Source organism: Eupeodes corollae, chromosome 3 (genome assembly GCF_945859685.1).
Source record: "Eupeodes corollae chromosome 3, idEupCoro1.1, whole genome shotgun sequence".
NCBI lineage: Eukaryota > Metazoa > Arthropoda > Insecta > Diptera > Syrphidae > Eupeodes > Eupeodes corollae.
This window is the reverse complement of record NC_079149.1, coordinates 9,902,324-9,925,103: the sequence shown is the minus strand read 5'-3', so window position 1 is coordinate 9,925,103 and position 22,780 is coordinate 9,902,324. Positions and strand designations below refer to the sequence as shown.

At 34.3% G+C, this 22,780-nt stretch overlaps 1 protein-coding gene across 1 annotated transcript; it reads right to left on the bottom strand.

Annotated features, from left to right (window-relative positions):
* Nucleotides 1-10,692: 10,692 nt before the first annotated feature.
* LOC129951167 (multidrug resistance protein homolog 49-like) lies at nucleotides 10,693-22,389 on the bottom strand. Its single transcript, XM_056063195.1, has 10 exons — nucleotides 22,274-22,389; nucleotides 22,153-22,210; nucleotides 19,073-19,266; nucleotides 18,865-19,009; nucleotides 14,774-14,874; nucleotides 13,079-14,699; nucleotides 12,752-13,015; nucleotides 12,246-12,691; nucleotides 12,029-12,191; nucleotides 10,693-11,964 (listed from the first exon to the last, which is right to left on the bottom strand). Exons 1-10 carry the CDS (start codon nucleotides 22,375-22,377, stop codon nucleotides 11,221-11,223), a joined length of 3,840 nt encoding a protein of 1,279 aa, XP_055919170.1. The 5' UTR covers nucleotides 22,378-22,389; the 3' UTR covers nucleotides 10,693-11,220.
* Nucleotides 22,390-22,780: the final 391 nt, after the last annotated feature.

Here is a 22,780-nt window from a genome sequence, read left to right as displayed (position 1 = left end):
ATTTTTCTGAACTGTCCAATCTTGTAACTTTTATTTTACGAACAAAAATGAATGGACTGAACTAAAGAGCTTCTTGATGTGCTATGCCATAAGTTCTCTTTTAACAAAATATTCATAAAAAAAACGTCACATAGTAAGGAGTACTTGACATCCATTTCAGATTCACTTTTCCTCATAAAAACAAGCTTAAGGCGATACGAAAATCTTAAAAAACAAACAAAAAATCTAAGTAGACCCAAACCCCATACCATATTCGATCTTGAGTCACAGTTTTATGGGAAACCCGCACACTTAAAATTACCTGAGGAAAGTATCAAGTGCATTAAGACTTACCCAAGCTACAAGTTTCGAATTAACATATATGCATGTACATTGCTCTTAAAACGAAAGACCCAAATAGTCATCTAAATTTATACATATCTTGCCGATCGATGACGGGGAGTTCCCTTGTTAATGCCTAATGCGTGATATGAATTAATGAGTTTCATGGAACAAGTTCCTATAGAACGCTTATTGCGGTGAATGGAAGAATTTTTAGTTCATTTATTACAACAAAAACTCTGATATATTTAATTGAGATTAATAAGTTTATCGATAGAGCATAAGTGAGGTAATTAATGGGTAATATTTGGTGATTCAATTTTAAAATAAATTAGGAAATTGAAAGATTAGAAAAGGCAAAAGATCGAATTTTATAAGTTAAGTTAAGGAATAAGTTTATAAATGATGTTTTTAAGAGGTATAGATCTTTGAAATAGAATAAAACAAATATTACTTTTTTTTTAATTTCGAAATATAATTTTCTGACATTGGGATTTTTTTACAATGGTGGCGGGATTTCGGCGAAAACGTGGTGAATGTTATCCTCCAAGTGGCTTATCGTTTCAAACTTTCAGTGGCTTAGACTAAAAGCTTTACACAACCCCTCAGAAAATAGTTAAGCAGCGTTAAATCACACGATCTTGGGATATGCAAGGGCGGATCCAGACTTTTCATCAGGGGGGGGGGGGGTCACACACTTAGATGAGTTTTTACTCACCGCTTAAAAATGTTCTTTAATGTTTTGTAAAGGATGCTAACAAAATTTTATAATTCCTTAGTTATCAAATTATTTAGAACACTGTTGTCCAGCAAGTTATGATCTAACTATTTAATTTGGATGAATCATATGAAAGCATTCCAAGATTCGAACAGTTGTCTAAATATGCCATATTTAAGAGCTAAAATACAATAGCTTAGAGAGTTTTTGGTGCATTTCGCGCAGAAATGTAGGAAATTGTTTTGAAACGTTGCTTTTTTCCAAAAACAAAACATACTTTTCTTGTTTTCATTTCTATTAATGCGAAAAACGCTGAAAAAATTTAAAAATCCAGAAAATGAGAGAGGATCTGATATGTTAAAATGTCGGACTCTTTTTGACGTAGTTTTTTTGAACTCAATTTCCCGTAGTCTGCTATTACTATCGTTATCAATCTGCTTACTCGTATTTGGATCTTATAACGGCGTCAACAAAACTTTAAAATTGTAGAGAGAAAAAGGTTTGGTTCTTGAATTTAGATAAATAGTTGTATTTAAGAACATAATTTCTCTAAAAAAAACTAAATTAAAATAAAGTAAGGTAAGTAAACAAATAAGTTGGGAAAAAAAGTTTTGTAGTACTCACAAATTACACGTTTCAAAGCTTTTATACCAATAGATATGAAACGTTTATTGTGTTTTTTACTTAGCCATTAGTTTTACAAAAGTGTCGCTTGATTTTTTGAGGCATTTGTATTATTGAAATTGGTTTTTGAATCTCGGTTCTAGAGCATCCAAGCAAATTGACTTCAAAAGTAGATTTATTTATTTTTTTAAGATGTTTTGTATTCAACAGAAAACCAATTTTGAAAGAAATAAAATGCACGAGTGGGTCGCAAGAACTCGATAATTTCTTTCAAAAAGTCTTTTTAAAAATATTGCCTACATTTTAGGATTTAAAAATGTACCTCCAAAATAAGTTCTTCTCAAAAATTTAAATGCCATTTTATTTGTCAAAAAATCTGGATTAACCTATTTTTTTCGAAGATCATTTTTAATTTTATCTTAAAAATATTTTTGGTATAAGCACATAATAAAGAGCTATAAATATATGAACATTTAAATTTCGTAAAAAAAATGTTGTCAACTTTCTGAGATATCGAGTTTCGTAAACAAAATTAGTATTTTATTAAAAATAAAAAGAAATACATTTTTGATCATAAAAAATCATCATCAATTTGATCATGAAAAAGAGCTTGCACAGAAAAAGAAGAATTTTGAAATCGTTCCATTAGTTCTTGAGAAAACTTAAAAACAAAATAAAGATTTTTTTGGGGGGTACCCTTCTGGAGCAATACGAAAATATGTTTTTCTTGTAGAAAGAAGCCAAATTAAGAACACAAAATTTTGAGAAAGTTTTAGAAAAATCACATGTTTGAACCAAAAAATTTGTGTGGGGACTGCTGTTATTTTTTTATTAATAAAATGATAAAAACTCCTTACATTAATAAACTGAAAAAATTAATTTCAATCAACACAATTGTTTGGACTTTAGAGCAACTTAATATAAAATTGATGATCTCTCATTAAAGGTTTCTTTTTAAGAACCTGAATATTTGCTCTTTTGCTTAGAAACACTTTTTATGAAAATAATTTATAGCATGACTAAAGTTTTTTCGCGTTCTAAATTGAGCGAAAATCAAAATTTGAGTTGTTTTTTGGACAGCAAACCACTTTTGGGTGAATGTCGTTAAATTATTAATAAATCTTTAAATGAAATCTTTACTTATGTATATAACTTAACTGTATAAGCTTTTTGGCTCATATGACCACCCCTGGATCATCAATTGGTCAAAAGTTGATGAATTTGTGCTGTGTTTTTGGAATAGGGCTGAATATCCGATTCATACTATGCTCTTGGTCCAATCTTCAGTCAAAAGTAGTACTTTTAGCAACAAAGTTTAAGGAAGTAAAATACAAATGTTGTTTTCATATACAAAAAATAAATAATTCAAAATATAATGGGGGTCATATACATTAACGCAATACGATTAGTTTTGAATTGAAGGGAATTCCTTTGAAAAAGCAAACAAATTATCTCCCAGGAGGGGGGTCATGACCCCTACGACCCCCCCCCGTAGATCCGCCATTGGGGATATGCGATATGTTCCGCCGTAAAGTTGCACATCATGGTTCTTCAATAGATGAGCGAAATAGTCAGTAACCAGTGACTATAACGTTTATAAAAAAGATCGATCCCATTACAATTAATCCAAATAATCCAAAGTTGGCCTCAAATACATATTCCGCTTAGCAAAATTCGTGTATAAAAATTGAATATGTATTTGAGGCCAACTTCGTCGTATTGTGAAATTTGTTCTTAAACCGTACTTCACGAATGTGAAATGCCGTACAAGTTCACACATATACATATGTATACAATTATATACAAACATTAATGGTTGTCAAGTAGTTAATCAAGAACAAAATACAATCAAATATTTGTATACAACTTAAAATACTATTAATACATTTTCTAAAAATAAGTCTATTTTTTATTTTGAGCATCATGATTATATCCACCATCTAAAAATGGTTTAAATTGTCGTATTTTTATTTAATTGAATATAAAAATATCGCGGTTAAGTAAAAAAGTCACACACGTGTTGCTACTTTCATATCTGATTCTGATGGAGATGAATAAACATAAACATTTCTTTCTTCTTATCAACATTTTTAATCTTAATCACTGCCGACCGCCATGCCGCTCCCTTGCTCCGTCGCGCAGTACCGTCAATGCCGTTTATCCAGACTATAATTTTAATATGTGTTTTGTATTAAAAGATAAGATTGCATCTTCCTTGAGATCATATTGTTTTTAATCAGTGATTTCTATATTCGATCACTTAGTCGAATCGATAACAAAAACCACCACCGAACAATGCACCCTGGATGCAAGGTTAATAATATTACATTAAGTAATTAACTTCGTTTAGTTAGTTTGATGTATGTAGAAGCACTTAAGAGCACATCAGACACCCGACGAGACGGTGACGACGACGAAGAGGCTCATGTATCTTATCTCAAGACAAATCAGTGATTAAAGAAAAAGATTTAAGATAATATGAGAAACCATCATCATGATCACTTCATACCTGGAAACTTTACACTCCCTGACCGGCTGCTGATAAAAGTGGAAGTGATATAGAGGTGTAAGTTCAAATACGTAAGTAAACAAGCCTCTAAAGGCTCGAAATCATTTCTCTTAAAATAATACATAATTTTTTGAAAACAAAAAAGATATTAAAATAAAATTCAATCTAAGGAAGTAATTGCCATGATTTGTGGTGTAATCCAAGACGGAACTAAAATTCCTACTGGTTGTGTCCATATTTGGGGAACATGCGCCGCCACCGGCCTCTGATGCATAACATTTGTGTTTTTGTTTTTGAGCTGGTTCAATGTTTGAAAATGGGCATTCCATTTAATTTTTGATAATTTATTAAATAAAACAATTAGAAATTCATTAAGTTGATATTTATTTTATTTTTAATGCTGATGAGCAAACGATAAATGAAATTCAACTCATTAAGTTGAGAATTTGTCATGATACAATGCTATGTTTTCTATGTTTTTTTTAATATGTGCAAAGAGAAGAAGAAAGGTTAATAATAGGTAAAAATAAATTCTGGCACCTGCAACGAATTGACAAATCAGCAAAGACTAACACTAACTTAAGGTGGCGCTACAGTCCTGTGTGAACTAGGGCCTCACCCAACAAACCAAAGCTCGGCCCCTAGCTAGATGTCTCCAGTTTCGCGCTCCAATTTGAGTCAGGTCACTTTCATCGTCTCCTCCACTCTCCTTCGATGCATACGGGACCATAGATCACACGAAGAACTTTTCCATCGAACCGACACAAGGTGCTTTTATCTGCTTTTGTCATAGTCCATGCTTCTGCACCGTATAGTAGGACGGGGATGATGAGGGCCTTATATAGCGATTCTTTGGTCCCTCGAGAGGACTTTACCACTCAATTGCTTTCTTAGTCCAAAGAAACAGCCGTTAGCAAGAGTTATTCTGCGTTTGATCTCAGAGCTGGTGTTGTTTTCTGCGTTTACAGCGGAGCCTAGGTAGACGAAGTTCTTGACTACTTTTAAGCTACGTCTGTCGATGGTGACGTTTTGACCAAGTCGTCGGTGTTGTATTTCCTTTCTTGACGACAGCATGTGCTTTATTTTGCCCTCATTAACCGTTAAACCCATTTTTGCCGACTCTGCCTCAATACTCACAAAAGCTTCATTGACATCACGCTGAGTTCTTCCGATTATGTCAATGTCATCAGCATATGCTAGTAATTGGACAGACTTTTGAAAGATAGTGCCTCTAGTGTTGACGTGTGAGCTCTGCACTATTCTTTCAAGCACGATTTTAAAAAAAATCACATGACAGCGCATCACCTTGTCTAAAACCTTTTTTGACATCGAATGGTTCTTTTAAGTTGTTTCCAACCTTTATGGAGCAACGTGAATTCTCCACGGACGAGTTTGGCAGGTATGCCAAAACTAGACATGTCTCTATACAGCTCGTCCCTGTAAATGCTGTCATATGCGGCCTTGAAATCAATGAAAAGATGGTGGGTGTCGATTTGGTGTTCTTGGGTTTTCTCTGCCGTAATGTGAATATTTGATCGACTGTGGACTTCCTGGTCTAAAACCACACTGATAAGGACGTATCAGGTTGTTGACGATGGGCTTTAGACGTTCACATATTACTGCAGAGAAGATTTTATAGGCGATGTTAAGTAGACTGATTCCTTTAAAGTTGGTGCAGTTTAGAGGGTCTCCTTTTTTCAGGATTGGGCAAACAGTACTGAAGTTCAATTCATCGGGTATGCTTTCTTCCGACCATATCTTACAGATAAGTTTGGGCATGCTTCTAACCAACTTATCTCCAGCTGCTTTAAAGAGCTCGGCATTCAAGCCATCCGCTCCAGCGGCTTTATTAGACTTCAGCTTAGATATGGCAATCTTTAATTCGTCTAAGTCTGGAGGAGGGGATTGTTGGCTTTCGTCTTCTATGTTGAATAGATCATCCAGCCTAACAGCGGAATTCAGTTCTTCATCGCTGTTATACAGTTAACAGAAGTGGTCCTTCCATATCCTCAGCATTGACTGCGGTTCCACTATGATGTTTTCACTTTCGTCTTTGCAGCCTTCGGTTCTAGGTTTATGTACCTGTGAATTTCGTTCCACCTGTTTATAAAACTTTGGAACTACATTCCTGCTTTTAAACCTCTCAACATCTTCGACCGCACCGCTTCTCATGCCCTCTCTTTTTCCTTCTGTGATGTCAGCGTTCCTCTTGCCTCTTCTGCTCACGAGCAGCTCTCGTCCTTTTATGCAGCGCCGCTTTGCGTGCCTGTTGTTTGGCTGCATTTGCCTGCCGACATTCCTCATCAAACCAGGGTTTTCTTGTTATTGGCTGTTTGAAACCCAGCACATCGGAGGCGGCTTCTCTGATTGCATCTTGCAATGTTGCCATTGCATTGTGTTGGCGGCAGAGAACTTCGACAAAGGTTACTTGTAACTCGGTCGGAAATGGATTTTACGATCTCTGGCAATTGTAGCCATTCGACCTTTTAACTTCTCCCAGCACCTCCCTGTTTTGCCTTGGGTCTGGAAACCCGAAGTGCTACCTTGGCTACAACGAGGTAGTGGTCCGAGTCGATGTTAGCTCCTCGGAAAGTTCGTACATCCATGATGCTGGAAGCGTGTCAGGCGTCGATCGCAATATGGTCAATCTGGTTGACGGTAGATTGATCTGGAGAACTCCAAGTTCCTTTGTGGATGTTGAGGTGTGGAAAACGCGTACTGGCTACCATGACGTTTCGCCTCGCAGCAAAATCTATGAGCCTGAATCCATTGTCGGAAGTGTTGTCGTGCAGGCTGTTCTTCTCGATTATTCCACCAAAGATGTCTTCCCTTCCTAGCTTGGCATTAAAATCACCCAGGACTATTTTAATATCGTAGCTAGGACACTGCTCATATGTTTTGTCTAGGAGCTCGAAGAACATATCTTTGGTGTTGTCATCTTTCTCTTCTGTGGGGCGTGCGCGCATATCAGGCTAATGTTGCCGGATTTACCCTTGATGCGTATGGTCATGAGGCGCTCATTGATGCACCTATAGCTCAAGACTTCTTCCCTAAGTCTGGCTCCAATGACGAAGCCGCATCCAAATAAGCGCTGTTGGTTTTCGTGGTAGCAGTCACCATTGTAAATATTGCAGTTTTTCATCCTCTTTTTGCCCGGCCCATCCCATCGTATTTCCTGGATGGCGGTGATGTCTGCTTTATAGCCGCACGTGTCTGTTAAGGGACCTAACATTCCACGTGCATATCCGAAGTTCGTTATCCTTAATTCGTTTGCGTAGGTTGTCAAAGTAAATCCGTCCGTATCCGAGGCTTGTTGGTGCTTAGCAACTATGAAGTTTTTACGTGGCCAGAAAGTCACCCCAACGGCACAACCCCCAACCTAGAGGGCCAGATCCTAGGTATAAATCCAAGGATGGGGAGCTGGATAAAACCGCTCCTTATAGGCCTGGGCTCCGAATAAGTTGAAGAAGCCCTATAAGGTGTTCACTAAGTTGTTCAACCTTACTGGAACTGTAGACGCCACCGTTGATTCCATCTTGGGAATTCCTCCGCTGCCGTCTGGATAAGGAGAGGTGCCTTAGTGGAACCGCCTCTCCCCCCTCTCTAGTTTGCTGCCCTCAACAACTTTCCACTGTGGTTGGAACCCAATCTACAGTTGAGGTACTAGGCACCCGATGTTCACCACGGGGAGGTGAGAGTAGGAGTTGATAAACAGAGGTGGGTTTTGAGAAAAACCTGTGCACGCTTGCCTCCTCTTGAATGCACATGTCTACCATTTAAACATCAGCAAAGACTAATGCTTTTCATGATTAATGCTTTCTAATTTAGCTGTTTGGAATTGGCACAAAAATTGTGTTCCTAACATAAATCCCACAAAAAGAATGGTTTAGAGTTGTAAACCACTAGGCCCTACTTCTCAACGAACTTAATATCTCTAAAATTTAATTTAAAAAAGTAATGAAAGATTTTAAAGTGGGAAGAGGAATAGTTTGGTGTTAATGAGTTGGCGTACATTTAAAATGTTCGATGTTTTCTGTATTTCTTTGTTGTGACTTTTCTAACTAGATGTCAATTCAGGAAAAAAAACTTTTGGAAATGCGGAGTCTCCATATCGAATGGTAACAACCTAATTCTTCTCGTTGTAAGAAGTCAATAGCAAAACCAAAAAAATTAAACATTTCTTTACAAAAAACTGGGTTCTGTCAATTCGATTTTGCTCAAAATTTTTCAGAATGTTGAAAACAATATTTCTTATAAGATAAAATAAAATTGAAGCCTTAATTTCAAGTTTTTGAAAAGATATTTGAATCGATATTCAATTTTTACGAACTTTGAATAATGTTTTTTTTTAGATTTTTATTTTTTATAAAAAAAACTGTCAATTAGATTTTTCTCAAAATTTTATCAGATATCAAAAACATTATTCTTCGTTGCACAAAATTGTTTTAGAGATAAAATCATATTTCAGTCGTAAAATTTTGGAGGTGACAAATTTTTTTTTTCAGTTTTATTGATTTAAAAAAAAAACCGTTATATTGATTTTTTTCAAAAAATATACCTGTTTGGTATCACGTTACAATCTATTATATAAAATTTAATTCAAGTCTCTAGCGTTTTTGGTTCGTAAGATATTTAGGGTTAACCAAAATTTTCACCATTTTTTCAAACTGCTATAGTAAAAAAACCACCCACGCAATTTTCTTGAGAGCCCTTTCTGCATCTTTCTGCCTTATTATCTGTATAACAAAATTTATTTGAAGTCGATATCTCTTCTGGTTCTTGAGCTATGGATAACGAAAAAAACGTCGCGAACGTACGGACGTACGGACGTACAAACGTACGTACACACGCACGCACAGACATCTTTCTAAAAATCTTTTATTTCGACTCTAGGGACCTTGAAACGTCGAGAAATGTCAAAATTTTCAATTTGACAAATCGGACCCATTACAATAACTTCCTATGGGAAGTTAAAAAGGGACAAGAACGAGGACTCGGAAAGGGAAAAAGTAAAGGGTATCTTTCCAATGGGATTTGGAAATGTTAAAGTAGCATAGCAGCGTTGCAGTGAGTAAGAATTCTGGACATTGGTTGAAAGTGGTGTGGTGATAGTGATATAGAAAAGGGAAACAGATCGCAGATTTCGAGGGTTGGTGTTAAGATGAATATCCCTCAGAAGTGCCGGGGAATCTATATTGCCCATTAACAATTGTTGAGCAAATTATATATCAGCGTTTTTGAGTCTAATATATAAGGGTTGCAAACCTATCAGTTTTAGTCGATCGGCATAAGGAGGCAAGTTGGATGCATTATCCCAGGGGTGGACACGTAATGCAAATCGAACGAAACGTCTTGGAACATTTTCAATTCCGACTGAATGGTTTTCATAAAAGGGAGACCATACTTGGCATGCATATTGAAGATAAGAACGGGCTAGGGAAATGTAAAGCGCTTTAGTTACATAGGGGTTGGAAAATTCTTTTGACCTTCTCTTAATAAAACTGAGAAATCTATTAGCTTTATTAATAATTTGGTCAAAATGGGAATGGGAATTCAAGTGCTTGTCACACATAATACCAAGATCTCTAATAGAATCGAATACGTTGACGGCGTCATTAAGGAAGTAGTATACTCTAAGAGATGGGATTTGTTTGCGCAAAAAGGTCATTTGTTTACATTTGCCTACAAAAAGATATTAAGATCATTTTGTAAAAGTAAGGAATCAGATGGAGTTGAAATAATCTTAAAAATGTTCATATCATCCGCAAACATTAGGATATTTGTATTTTTTTCTGAATGTCAGACATCGTTAACAGATAAGACGAAGAGAAGGGGGCCAAGGTGACTGCCTTGTGGGACGCCAGAAGTTGCATGTATGGGACTGGAAACTGAGTTACGGAAGAGCACTCTATAGAAACTATTGGCAAAGTAGGAGCATATCCAGTTTATAAACATAGATGGAAAGCCTAAGGCTCTTAGTTTGAAATAAATTATTTCATGGGATATTTTATCAAAGGCTTTGCTGTAATCAGTGTATACAACATCAATTTCACTACCATTCTAATGATGATAAAGATTGTCGTTCTATGTTTTCTATGTTTTTTTTTCTCTTCTTCTTCTGACTTATGGATATCAATTTAGCAAGCTGTCTCAAAGATTTAAGAAACATATCATACGGAGGTGAATAAATTCTGATAAATATATATTTCTGGATTAATCATATTTAGTTAGTTAGTCAGTCTTTATATGTATTCTATGTTATTTCAAGAGCCGCCTGAAACGAAGGATATCCTTCGTACAATGAAAAGTAAACGACTAAAAAATGTCTTTTATTAAATCTACAATTTAACAATCAGACAATTCAAATTTTTCGACTTTGTAGTTCCACGTATTCTATGTTCTTATTCTCTGCTTTGCTAACAGTTTTCAAAAGAATACAATATTCACAAAATGAATGTATGGAATAACTAATATTTTAATAATTTACTGATTACTCGACTCAAAAATTCCAATAATTGAATTTTAAATTGCCTTAGACGTTAAATATTTAAGAGTTTATAGTTTGATCATTTATTGTGAATTACCTGACAATTTCAATTTTGATTTTTTGCGTTCCTTATGTTTTATCCAAGATAACATTTAAACGAAGAATGCCTTGAAAAAAGGTTTACAATAGAAGAAGAATTGTGTCATTTTAGAAATTTTCGTTCTATGTTTTCTATGTTTTAATTGATATTTTCTTTACTCAATATGAACTTTCCATCTTATGTAATGAATTTCTTTCGTCTTTAGCATTTACTCTATGGATTTAGTGTTCTATGTTTTCTATGTTTTCTTATTACTTTGCAAAAAGTATATTTGATCAAAAATGCTAATATTGGTATGTCACTGTAAATTTTGGCATTTCGTGACAAAACACTAGGCCATCACAGACCAAATGAAAACTTAATCAAGTAAATCTTACAAACTTAATGTATTTTACTAATATCTTAAAAGAAATTAACAAAACTTAACTATCTACAATATTTATCAATATCATGAAACTTCCTCATTGTTGCATACTTAATAGCTCTGCATAGAACCCATTTAGTTGCATCAATTCATCATGTGTCCCTTGTTCGGTGATGTGTCCATTTTCCAGAACACAAATAATATCTGCATTTCTGATTGTCGATAATCTTTGGGCAATCATAACACAAGTTCGCCCACTGCTGGCACTTTCTAGTGCCTCCTGAACAAGTTTTTCACTTTGCATATCCAATGCCGAAGTCGCTTCGTCCAGTATCAGAATTTTAGGATTTCGAATAAACGCCCTTGCTATCGCTATTCGTTGTTTTTGTCCACACGAAAGCTGTGATCCCTTACTGCTCATGGGTGTGTCATAGCCCTGTGGTAGATTTGCAATGAAATCATGGATATTTGACTTCTTTGCTGACTCAATGATTTCGCTCATTGGAATGGTTTCACGGGAATTATCACCATAAGCGATATTTTCAGCTATCGTCCGGTCGAAGAGCACTGGCTCCTGGGATACCAGGGCCATCTGGGATCGAAGTGTTTCAAGTTGGTAAGCGTAAGTGGGAGTCTCATTTAATGTCAGGACTCCTGAAGTTGGATCATAGTAGCGCAGGAGGAGTTGAATGCATGTTGATTTTCCACAACCCGAAGTGCCAACCAATGCAACTGTCGAGCCGTTGGGAATTCGAAGATTGAATCCCTGCAGAATGGGATTGTTCTTCCGAGATGGGTAATGAAATCCAACATTCGTGTAGTTGATGTCGAATTTGTTGAGCTGAAATATTAGAAGATCATCAATTAAATGCATGGAAATTCGTGAAGACACTCATGACACTTACACAACTTCCGATGTTCCGTTGTTTCGGACAGCTTAACCTTACTGGACTTCTGTCGAAGAGTGCTAGAAGTCGTCTCATAGACAGAGATGCATCACTGAAATTCGGCGCATAGGCACATGCCTGCCCCAATAACCACGTTCCCAATTGTAAAGCCTCAGAAATTCTAAAACAAATGTTGACTTGAACATTTCTAAAAACATTTTCTCTCATGACTCACATAATTATGTTTTTGAACTCCATTTGGCCATTTGCAACTAACAAACCTCCATAGAACAATGATATCCCGAATACAATAGCATGCGAAGCATCCCCAAAGCCAAACACAATTCCTCGAAAACGGGTTTTTTCCTTTGACGCTTCGTCTGCCAAATCTATCTGCTTGGAATATCGTTCTAAAGCGTATTTCTCCTGCCCCAGACTGTTGATAGTTCGTATATTCGAAACAGATTCGACAGCAAGTTGAGCAGCTTTTTCTGTAGCTAGTCGCTCCTCTTCAGAACTATCCTCTGTGTAGTTCGATTCAAGCATGATCGATCCAAGTCCGAAGGGTAACATAACAAGGGTAACTAAGGTCAGATTCCATGACAGCATCAGTGATACTCCAATAGCAATTATGAGTGTTGAAACTGATTGTATCACAATGCCAAGCCGGGATCCTGTCGCCTGTAAAATTTATTTAAGTAAAGCGAGCTGTTTTGAGATAATCTTTGAAAAAGCACTTACACCTTGAACATTGGAACAATCACCACTCAAACGGGAACACAGAGCCCCCACAGAGTTCTTTTGGTCATCAAAGTAGCCTATGTCCTGTGAGATTATCGACTTGAAGGCCTTCTGCCGCAGTCTTGATGTGAGATTTGTTCCAGCAGCGTTTAGTGTATAAGTCTGAATAAAATTTGCCAAACCTGATAGAATTCCAATTCCCGCCGATACAATGACAATCATATTGGCTTTCTTTTCGAAGTCGTTATTTATTTCCGACATAAACTGAAATAAAATAAAAAAAAAACTTAGAAAAGACGTGAGACTTCGAAAACTTGAAATTCTTACTCCAATAAATTCTCCAAAATAAATCATAAAAATTACTTTCAATGCCCCCTGGAGTATACCAGCCACACTACCAAGTAAAAGATATTTCCATTCTGGGGCATTAAGGCGGATAAACTTTCTAAAGCTGTGCTTTCCCTCATCAGTCTCATCTAATGATTCTTCAAGACCCGGATCTTTCTCCACAACATCAATATCTTGCTTCTCCTTAGCAGATGACAACTTCTCTAGTCGTGGCTTACTGGTTTCTACGTTTCGCTCAGAAGCACTCATCATTCCATAATAATAGCCCTTAAGAGCCATCAATTTGTCGTGATTTCCTTGCTCCATCACATTTCCATCCTTGATAAAAACAATCACATCTGCATCTCTTACCGTCGATAGCCTATGGGCTACCATAATTGTTGTTCGGCCTTTACGAGCTGCTTCTAGGGCCTCTTGCACTAATTTTTCATTGTTCTGATCCAGAGCCGAAGTCGCTTCATCGAGAAGTAGAATTTTCGGGTTCTTCACCAAAGCTCTGGCGATGGCTATTCTCTGTTTTTGACCTCCTGACATTTTTGATCCCATTTCTCCAACCATTGTCTTATAACCATCGGGAAGTTGACATATGAAATCATGGCAATAAGCCAACTTACAAGCCTCTTCAATTTCCTCCTGTGTTATTGACGGGTTTCCGAAACGAATATTTTCCTCTATTGTAGTGGAAAACAAAACGGGTTCTTGTCCTACAACCGCTATCTGAGACCTCAACCACCCAACGTTTAGCTTTCTGACATCCAATCCATCTAATTCAACACGCCCTTGCTCTGGATCGTAGAACCTTTGAAGAAGTTGCAGGCATGTTGTCTTTCCACAACCCGAGGGCCCAACAAGAGCCACAGTTTGACCTGCTTTAATCGATAAGCTAAGTCCTTTTAAGACTTTCACCTTGGGACGGGATGGATATTTGAAATAAATATTGGAATATTGAATGTGACCCCTCAGCTCTACGGGTTTCAAACCGTCTTCGCTGCAAGGATCAATGTCAGTCTTACGATCGATTATTGAAAATATCGATTTGGCAGCACTTTTAGCAGCTCCAAATGATTCTAAGTAAGGCATCGCCAACCCCACACTTTGAGCCTCCAAAATAATTCCCATCAGCACTGTAACCACAACCACGGGAAGGCCATTTGTCCCATCGGAAACAGCCAACTTAGCTGTATAGAAGAAGGCCATAGCGAAACAGGAGTAAATTATAATCCACATTGTTCCAGCGCAAATTCCACAGTACAGACCCTTCCGACGCCCAACTTTGGCTGCCGAGACCAAAAGTCTGTTATAACGTTCAGTTTCCTTACGTTCTCCACTAAACGCATGAACCGTTCGAATTCCTCCAATAACCTCTTCAGCAACAGAACTGGCAACACAACAGCTCTTCAATTCTTTCTCGGTGAGGGAACTCTGAATTTTGTCAACTAAAATTGTCGAAATGATAATAATTGGACAACATATCATGATAATAATAGTGACAATCCATCCAAAGAAGAAGGACAAAATCATGGTACTGACAAAACTCATCGCGAGGTTCGTGAATATTGCGACTTTTTCACCAATTCCTTCTTTCAACTTGGAAAGCTCTCTGGGGATTACAGAAAAGACAAAGAAAAATATTGAAAATGGTTTCAGAAATGTAGATAAACAATCACCTCTTACTCTGTCATTTTGCTGGTAAAATTATTGTCAGAAGCTGTGTCATACCAAGACATATCTTGACGCAGAAGGGAGGCTAAAAATTGTTTCCTTATCCGATTGATCTGAAAGAAATATTAATGAGAAAATAGAAATCAAATTGGAATCGGTTATTTACAGCTATTAGAATTATTGGATGGCTAATTAGAAATTTATCATAGGCTTAAGTTGAATTCTCAGAATATCGAGTAAAATTGGTTTGAAATAAAACTACCGAAAAATTGATCGATTATAAAAGACTTTTAATGATTTTTTTTTAAATTATAAACCAAGTGGAAAAGAGGCCGGAAACCCAAACTTTTTATGAGGAGTACAAACCAAGACTTCATTTGTAGCCTGAAAATAGCAGACACATTTTGTATGCAAGTTATGACTCTATATCTATGAAGACCATAGAGTGGGAAAATGTCTTCAGATCTATTTTAATTGAAAGTAAAATGAAATTGTAGGTTGACAATTTAGTACTGTTTAGTCCACTTCTTTTTAAATAAAAATAGTATGGAAAATGTATGCGAATTCTTTAATTAAGGACAAGCTTTGTCTATATAATTCATATATTGTTCCGAAATAGCTTTTTAATGGAAAATGACGTTTCGAGTGCATTTTGGGAGACGAAGTTAAAACAAGATCAATAAAAGATTATTTTATGCTGCGATCAATGCAACAATACCACAACATGATAGATGGTGTTCTGCGTTTCCTTAAGTTTCGAGTAATTTAACCATTTTTCTTTTCGCAAGGAAAAGTTTAATAAAAAAGAGGAGTGCTTATCCCATAAATTAAGGGTTATTTTAACTAATCCTCAATTGCAATTCATCCGGATTTAGTTTTCTGTTCGATTAGCTTTTACGGTCATAATAATCAATACTTTTTTGGGTCTTGACAAACCGTTTAGAATATGATTCTCTAGTCTCTACATAATTTGGTTATATTTAAATAAATAATTTTGTAATTAGAACTATCTGTGTTTGATTGAAACTAGGGATTTTATCTAAGGAAGTTAAATTAGGGTAGCCTTTACTTAAAATATTCCTTAGTTATTTTCTATCATAAGGAAACAATTTTAAAAATCACTTTGGATACTTCAAAATGTTATATTATGCTCTTTTTCAAAAATTGTTTATTTGTTACGTGTTCTTTATATCTTAAATTTTAAAATATTTGGCATTACTCGAAGACCCTTGAATCTTAGTTCGATGGTTTTTAGGGTTATACCACAGATAATAAATATATTTATTATTTATTTAATTTATTATCTGTGGTTATACCTTCAGGGCTTAGGCGCATATCTCAAGGAGCAGGAGAGGAAATGACTCCGACTTTACCAAGACGAAATTATAGCACATCCAGAATATGTAATTTAATAATGTTTTTGACATCTGGTAAAACTTTTAGAAATATCAAATTTACGATTTTGTATAAAAAAATAATAAGAGCAGACTCAAAGGAATATAAAGTTACCCTTAATATGGAAAAACACAGTGTGAGCATTAGATAAGGAAAAATAGTTTGAAAGGAAGTGTCGGTCATTGGTTTTGAATTCCTGAATATTGACACTATAATGAAAGGCATATTGTGGTAAGGCACTCCACTCGCGTAGTATGGCTAAAGAACGAATCTCTGTGCTTAAATGAAAGTAATGACGATACCACCAAAAATGACCACACGTAGAAGCGCGAGATCTACGTATCTGTCTCTACAAACTCTATAACACTCCATAACTGTCGATCTTCTCTAATGGAGATGGCGCAACAGTTTAATATTCACCTTTTCTGGGTGCCGGGCCATGGAGACATTCCAGGTAACTGTAAGGCAGATGAACTCGCCAGGAACGGTACAGTTCAGCCCATCCTACCACGTTTGGCAAGTACTGGCATACCAATCGCAACTTGTAAACTGCTGCTAATACAAGACGCTGTGAGGAGGGCAGGCACCAGGTGGAACAACATCACCACGTGTCAAGTCACAAAAACCATCTGGCCAACACTTGATTTAAAACGTTCAAGGTGCTTGCTATCTCTAAGCTTATCGCATATAAGCTCGTTAATAAGTATCATAACCGGACACTGTCGTATAGGAAAGCACGCCACGAGACTAAGCGTATTCTCAAATGACTTTTACAGAAGCTGTATGGACGAGGAAAAGCCTCTCACGTTTCGTAAGGGTCTCAAGCTGGTTCCATTGATCTAACTAGGAAGCCTCAAGATTCATGTGGTATCACAATGGGCCATTAAACTAGCCTAAGTATGTCCGTTTCCATCTTGGACAGCTCCTATAACCTAACCTTACCTAACGTCTTGCAAGTAATAGCCAGATCAGACGGGAGAACATCTTTTTGCATCGCGAAAAGAAATCCAAATATCTTGCGGCATATTTGGCGAAATTGCGTATGTGATCATTCCAAGTAATGATTTAAGATGCACCTTCCAAAGATTTTGAGGGTTTCAGTCTCCTCGATGCAAATGCCATCCATGGATAATGGCAATGAGGATATATCACACTTTAACTAAACAAGACAGTATTGGGTTTTCAAAGCATTAAATACCACGTGGTTTCTTATTCCCCATCGTACAATGCAGTTTAAGTCGAAATTAAATTTGCTGATAATATTTTGTTGTTGCAGTTCCATATCTGAAAAAGAGGGATGTGCGTCTAAAAACGAATATGAAAAGCCAAGAGTACTATCGTCAGCAAAACAATGTATGGGATTAAAAGAAGAAGCAGACAGGATATTCATAATAAAATCAAAAAGAGTGTTGGAGACATAACAGAGCCCTGGGGCACATCAGAATTTATGTTGAGGTGTTCAGACTGGAACCGATCCAATATTAGTATTGAACGTTCCGAATGCATATTTCTAATCCAACAAAAGGAGGATTCATCTATACCAAAGGCATGCATTTTCTTTAAGAGGGCCGATTCCAAACCCTATCAAATGGTTTTGAGATATCCAATTATGAAAAAAGAAAATTTTGAAATCGAAATACAAAATTAGACGTTTGTGACTTACACCAAACATTATTTATGCAATATTTCTAGCAAAAAGAAATATTTAAATTGGTATATTAGTTCCTAAAAATATTACAAATAACGGTAATAGGGGTTATTCTTCTGGGGCAATACAAAAATACATATCTTATGTTGAAAGAAGCCAACTTAAAAAACGAAATTTCACAGAAATCTACCGGCCAACTTGTATGCATTCCTAATGTGAATCTGCTTAAAACCTTAACTTCCTAGTTTGACCTCAATCAACATAATGGAACGTGGTGGTGAGTACAGACAGACTTTTCTCGACTTCTCTGCCATTTCAATGTCATGTTTAACAAAAATTGTGAGCTCGAATTTTTTAACGAATGCAATACTTTTCATACAGTTGGTATGCGGTATGCCGGAAATGAAAAACAAACTGCATTTTTTAAATTCACCATTCAAAATCTACTATTTTAGTTGGTGTGTTTGTTTGAAGAATCTATATCTATAGATAAATTAAAATCTGTGCACGCCACTTCAAAAATATACCAACAAAAACAACATATGATTCTTTAAAAGAATTAGAAACATCAGGTAGGTCTAAAGATACATACTTTAAAATTTTATAAGCAAACAGTTTGCACATCTGTATAGTACTACACTTCTAAATATTTTATTATTTACCCAAGACCATGTAGATATCTCTTATTTATTTTGTAAAATATCAATTAAGTTGACTTTTTTTCTCAGGAAAAGGTATGATACATTTATCCCAATCGTTGATAGAAACATTAGATACAGTTTCTGAGAAACAATCATTATTGATGTTTTTATTTGCTAATCACTTATTTAAAAGTTTCAAACTATGCAAGCTAATAACAACTGTAAGAATATTCCAATACTGTTTGTGCTAAATATAAAGCCATTACAAATTTATAACGTAGTATTTTTATAACAACTTTAGACTTTTTCATTCCTTGTATCTTCTGAAAAATACTTTTTTAACCTACTCTTTGTATATATTTTTACAAAGATATACAAATGTCTAGAAAAATAAAATTTTAATAAATTCAAAACATTACTTGTTTCACAGCAATCCGATTGAAAATATCAACTGAAGCTGCTAATAGAATCCATTCCACAATTGCACCAACAAGACTCGCTATGCCAAATGCTAAAGAATCATCTTTTAACGCCGACGTATTTTCTTCCTTAGTTGCATTAGTCCTAGAACAAAAATTAGTTACCTTATTGTTTCCAAATTAAAAACTAAAGTATTATTGAACATACAATACTTTTCCTCCGCCAAATAATTTTAATATAGACGTCTCTGTAGACGTTCCATTGCAGGTACTTCGTTCAACTAGTAACGTATGAAATTCGCCACTGTACACCAGAGAATAAGGTATTCCAAGGGAAGACACTGTGGCCATAAATAGGGCAAACAAAATTAGAAGTTTTTCGCCAGTGGTAGAAAAACGATACTGAAAGACAAAATAAATTAAAGAAATGAATGATTTTAAGAAAATAAAGTTAAATAATAAATTATTAGTCAATAATATTTCTTAGTATAAGAAAAAAGACTGACTCTCTTCTTTTGCTCAGGAAGCAACATTTTCCAAAAAAAAATCCTGAATGGTATAAATGGTAAATTTTATAAAAATATGAAAATTAAAAGCAACACCTTTTAATTTCATTACTTTTTAAAAGGTTGATCATCAAAAAGTAAAATATGTTAATTGGTATAAACTGGTCTAACGCATATAATTATTTCTTGTACATTTTAAATTTTGTTTTCAAATATATGAGCTTTAGAAATAGTTTATACCAATAGCGTGGTTAGGTGAACAAATAAGGAAAAGTCCAGTTTTAGGCTAAGGATATATAATAAATATCATTTATACTAATGTCCAATGATTATACATTATAAAGAAATACAATTTTAGAGATCATGGGATCTCTAAAATCCCAATACATATAAATAATAATAATTATTGGTATAAATTAGTCTGCATTATTTTTCCATCACAACAATTGTAAAATTTTAAAGACACTTGTATTTCTTGAGAAAATTATTCAGGCAACGTACCCTGAAATGGTTTATACCGTTCAGTGGGTGAATGACAAACAAAAAGTCAAATTTTAAACCTTGAATAATTTCTGATTTCAAGACCAGCTGCAAAAGTTGTAGAACATATTTTGAAAACACAAGTTAAAATTTTTTGATCATGGTTCAAAAAAATGGGCGTACAATTTCGAAACAAATTAATTGGTACAGACCTGTTAGACCAGTTAAAAAAGTTCACCTGGTACAGTATTATACCTGAATTTTCAAATTTATAATCAGTCTTAGAAATTAAGAGCAGTTTTGTCACAGTTTTTATGAGTGTATAAAGATTTTATACCAATCGAAGGTTGTATATACAAAATAGAACTAGGATGCGACCCACACTGATAACTTCCCATCACGTCTGTCGATTTGTCTTGCTTAAAAGTTTGCTTTTTTTCGTGTCAGTTTTAAAAAGTTGTTTGTTGAATTATTCTTACAAATTTTAAAATTACCAACAATATTTTTCATATAAAGAAACAGTTTAGTTTGAAAATCTGGTTTTGTTAGATAGATTTTTAGTGTACAAAACTTTTTTACCCAATAAGTGGCATTTCTTAAATTTTTATAAATTAGATGAATGAAATTAAATGGAGAGATATCAATTTTTACCAAATTTGCGTACTATTTCTTGAAGATTTCATTTTTATTAAAAAACGGACTGTTGTATTTTTATAAAAAATACTAATGAATATCGAAAACAATATTTTCTGTGAACTAAAACGTTTGAAGACAATATTTTTAATTTTTGAAAAGCTATTTGAGTTAATTTTTACCAAGCTTTAGGATTGTTCTTTTGTTAGGTTATTTTTGTAAGAAAATTGTCAATTAGATTTTTTTCAAAATTAAAATTAATTAATTCAAAGATAGAAGTAGTTTAAAGCCAATATCTCAAAGTTTTTAAAAAAGTCGAAAATCAATTTTTACCAACTTTGAGTAATGTTTTTTTTTTTATAAAAAACTGTCAATTCGATTTTTTTTAAAATGTTACCAGATGTCAAAAACTTTATTTTGCGTTGCACGAAATTGTTTTGGAGATAAAATCATTTTGTGTACGTACAATTCTTGAGGTGACAAATTTTTTTTTCAGTTTTTTTTTAATTTATAAGAAAGCCGTTATCTGGATTTTTTTTTTTCAAAAAATATATTTGTTTGGTATCACGTTACAATATATTATATACAATTTTATTCAAGTCTCTATCGTTTTTGGTTCGTAAGATATTTAGGGTAAAAAAAAATGTTCACCTTTTTTTTAAACTGCTATGGTAAAAAACCGTTTACGCAATTTTATTGAAAGCCCTTTCTGCATCTTTCTGTGTTTTTATCTTCATAACAAAATTGTTTTGAAGTCTATATCTCTAATGGTTCTTGAGCTTGGGACAACAAAAAAACGTATGGACTTACGTACACACGCACGCACAGACATCTTTCTAAAAATCTTTTATTTCGACTCTAGGTACCTTGAAACGTGAAATGTCAAAATTTTCAATTTGACAAATCGGACCCATTGCAATAACTTCTCATGGGAAGTTAAAAATAATGGCTCATTTACACAAATCACAAATTCTTATAAATGGTATAAACTTAACATTAACTTTGCTTTTATAAACTGTTTGAATTTTTGTATTTCTTAATTTTAATTTCTTGAATTAAATATTAGTTGGTAGATAAATTGATCTGAAATACCAAAAAGTTGGCATTTTCTTAAAATTTACATTTCTTAAATATTAAATACAATTTGAAGATTTCTCAGAAAATTTGTTGGCAACAAACACTGAAATAGTTTATACCATTCAATGGTTTTAAGTGGTTAAACTTACACAGAGGATAATTTTTGTTTTCAGGTTTAAATGTTAAAATTTGATCTTTTCGTGACATATTATCAGGAATTAGTCAGCTTTTGTATTCAGGGAAACAGCAAAGTAATATGAGAATGCTCCGGACTCAAGCGTAGCAGTAAGTTAAGCGGTTCCAAATAAAATGCGTCTATCTTACTTTATAAATGATATGATTATTGTTTTGTGACTTAAAACTTTTTAATTCCAATGAGGTGGAATAATAGACACAAATTTCGGTCTTATTTCAGTCCGGACATTATGGTTTATACCAATTAATCTATTATTTCCCATTTTATAGCAAACTAAACAAACACTGAATTTTTCACAGACTTCTCTTGCTTACAACTATTTGCCATAATTTTACTTGATTTTATTAACAATCTCAAAACCTTAGATATAATAACAGTAATTCTATGTTAACTTACCAATTCGAAATATTTCAGATTTCGTTCGCTCTTTTCTTCATCGTTTTTACTTTCTGTACTGTAAAAGAATACATTTAAAAAAAAAAAAAACAATATTTATTCAAACAAAAAAAAATCTTACCATTCTTTTGAAAATTTATCGTCTAATTTTCTATGCGAAGCAAATCTTTTCCTAATTTGATTCCTTTTTTCAGAAAGTCGAATATCATATTTTTTAACAGTCATCTAGGAATTGAAACAAATTTCGGATGAGTAAGACGAATAAGTTAAACAACAACGTGACAAATTTAATATTTTTAATAAATTACCGTTCCTTACTTTTAATCTCATTAAAACTTATTTTTTCGAGCCACACTAACTTCCTGACTGATGATAATTTTAATATTTTTTTAACCTGAAATTTGTGTCTTTATAAAAATGTTGTAAGTAGATTTTTAACATAGGTAACAAAATATTGATTAAAAGAGTGTGTAATATATGAGTTCACTAGTAGCACCTACAAAGACAAATGATTGGCAAATTTATAATTTTAAATGTGAGAACCTTTAAGTAGATTTCAATAAAGATCTAGACAATTTTCTAATAATTACAGTGTCGGTCTTTCCAAATAGTCATATCATCACATTGC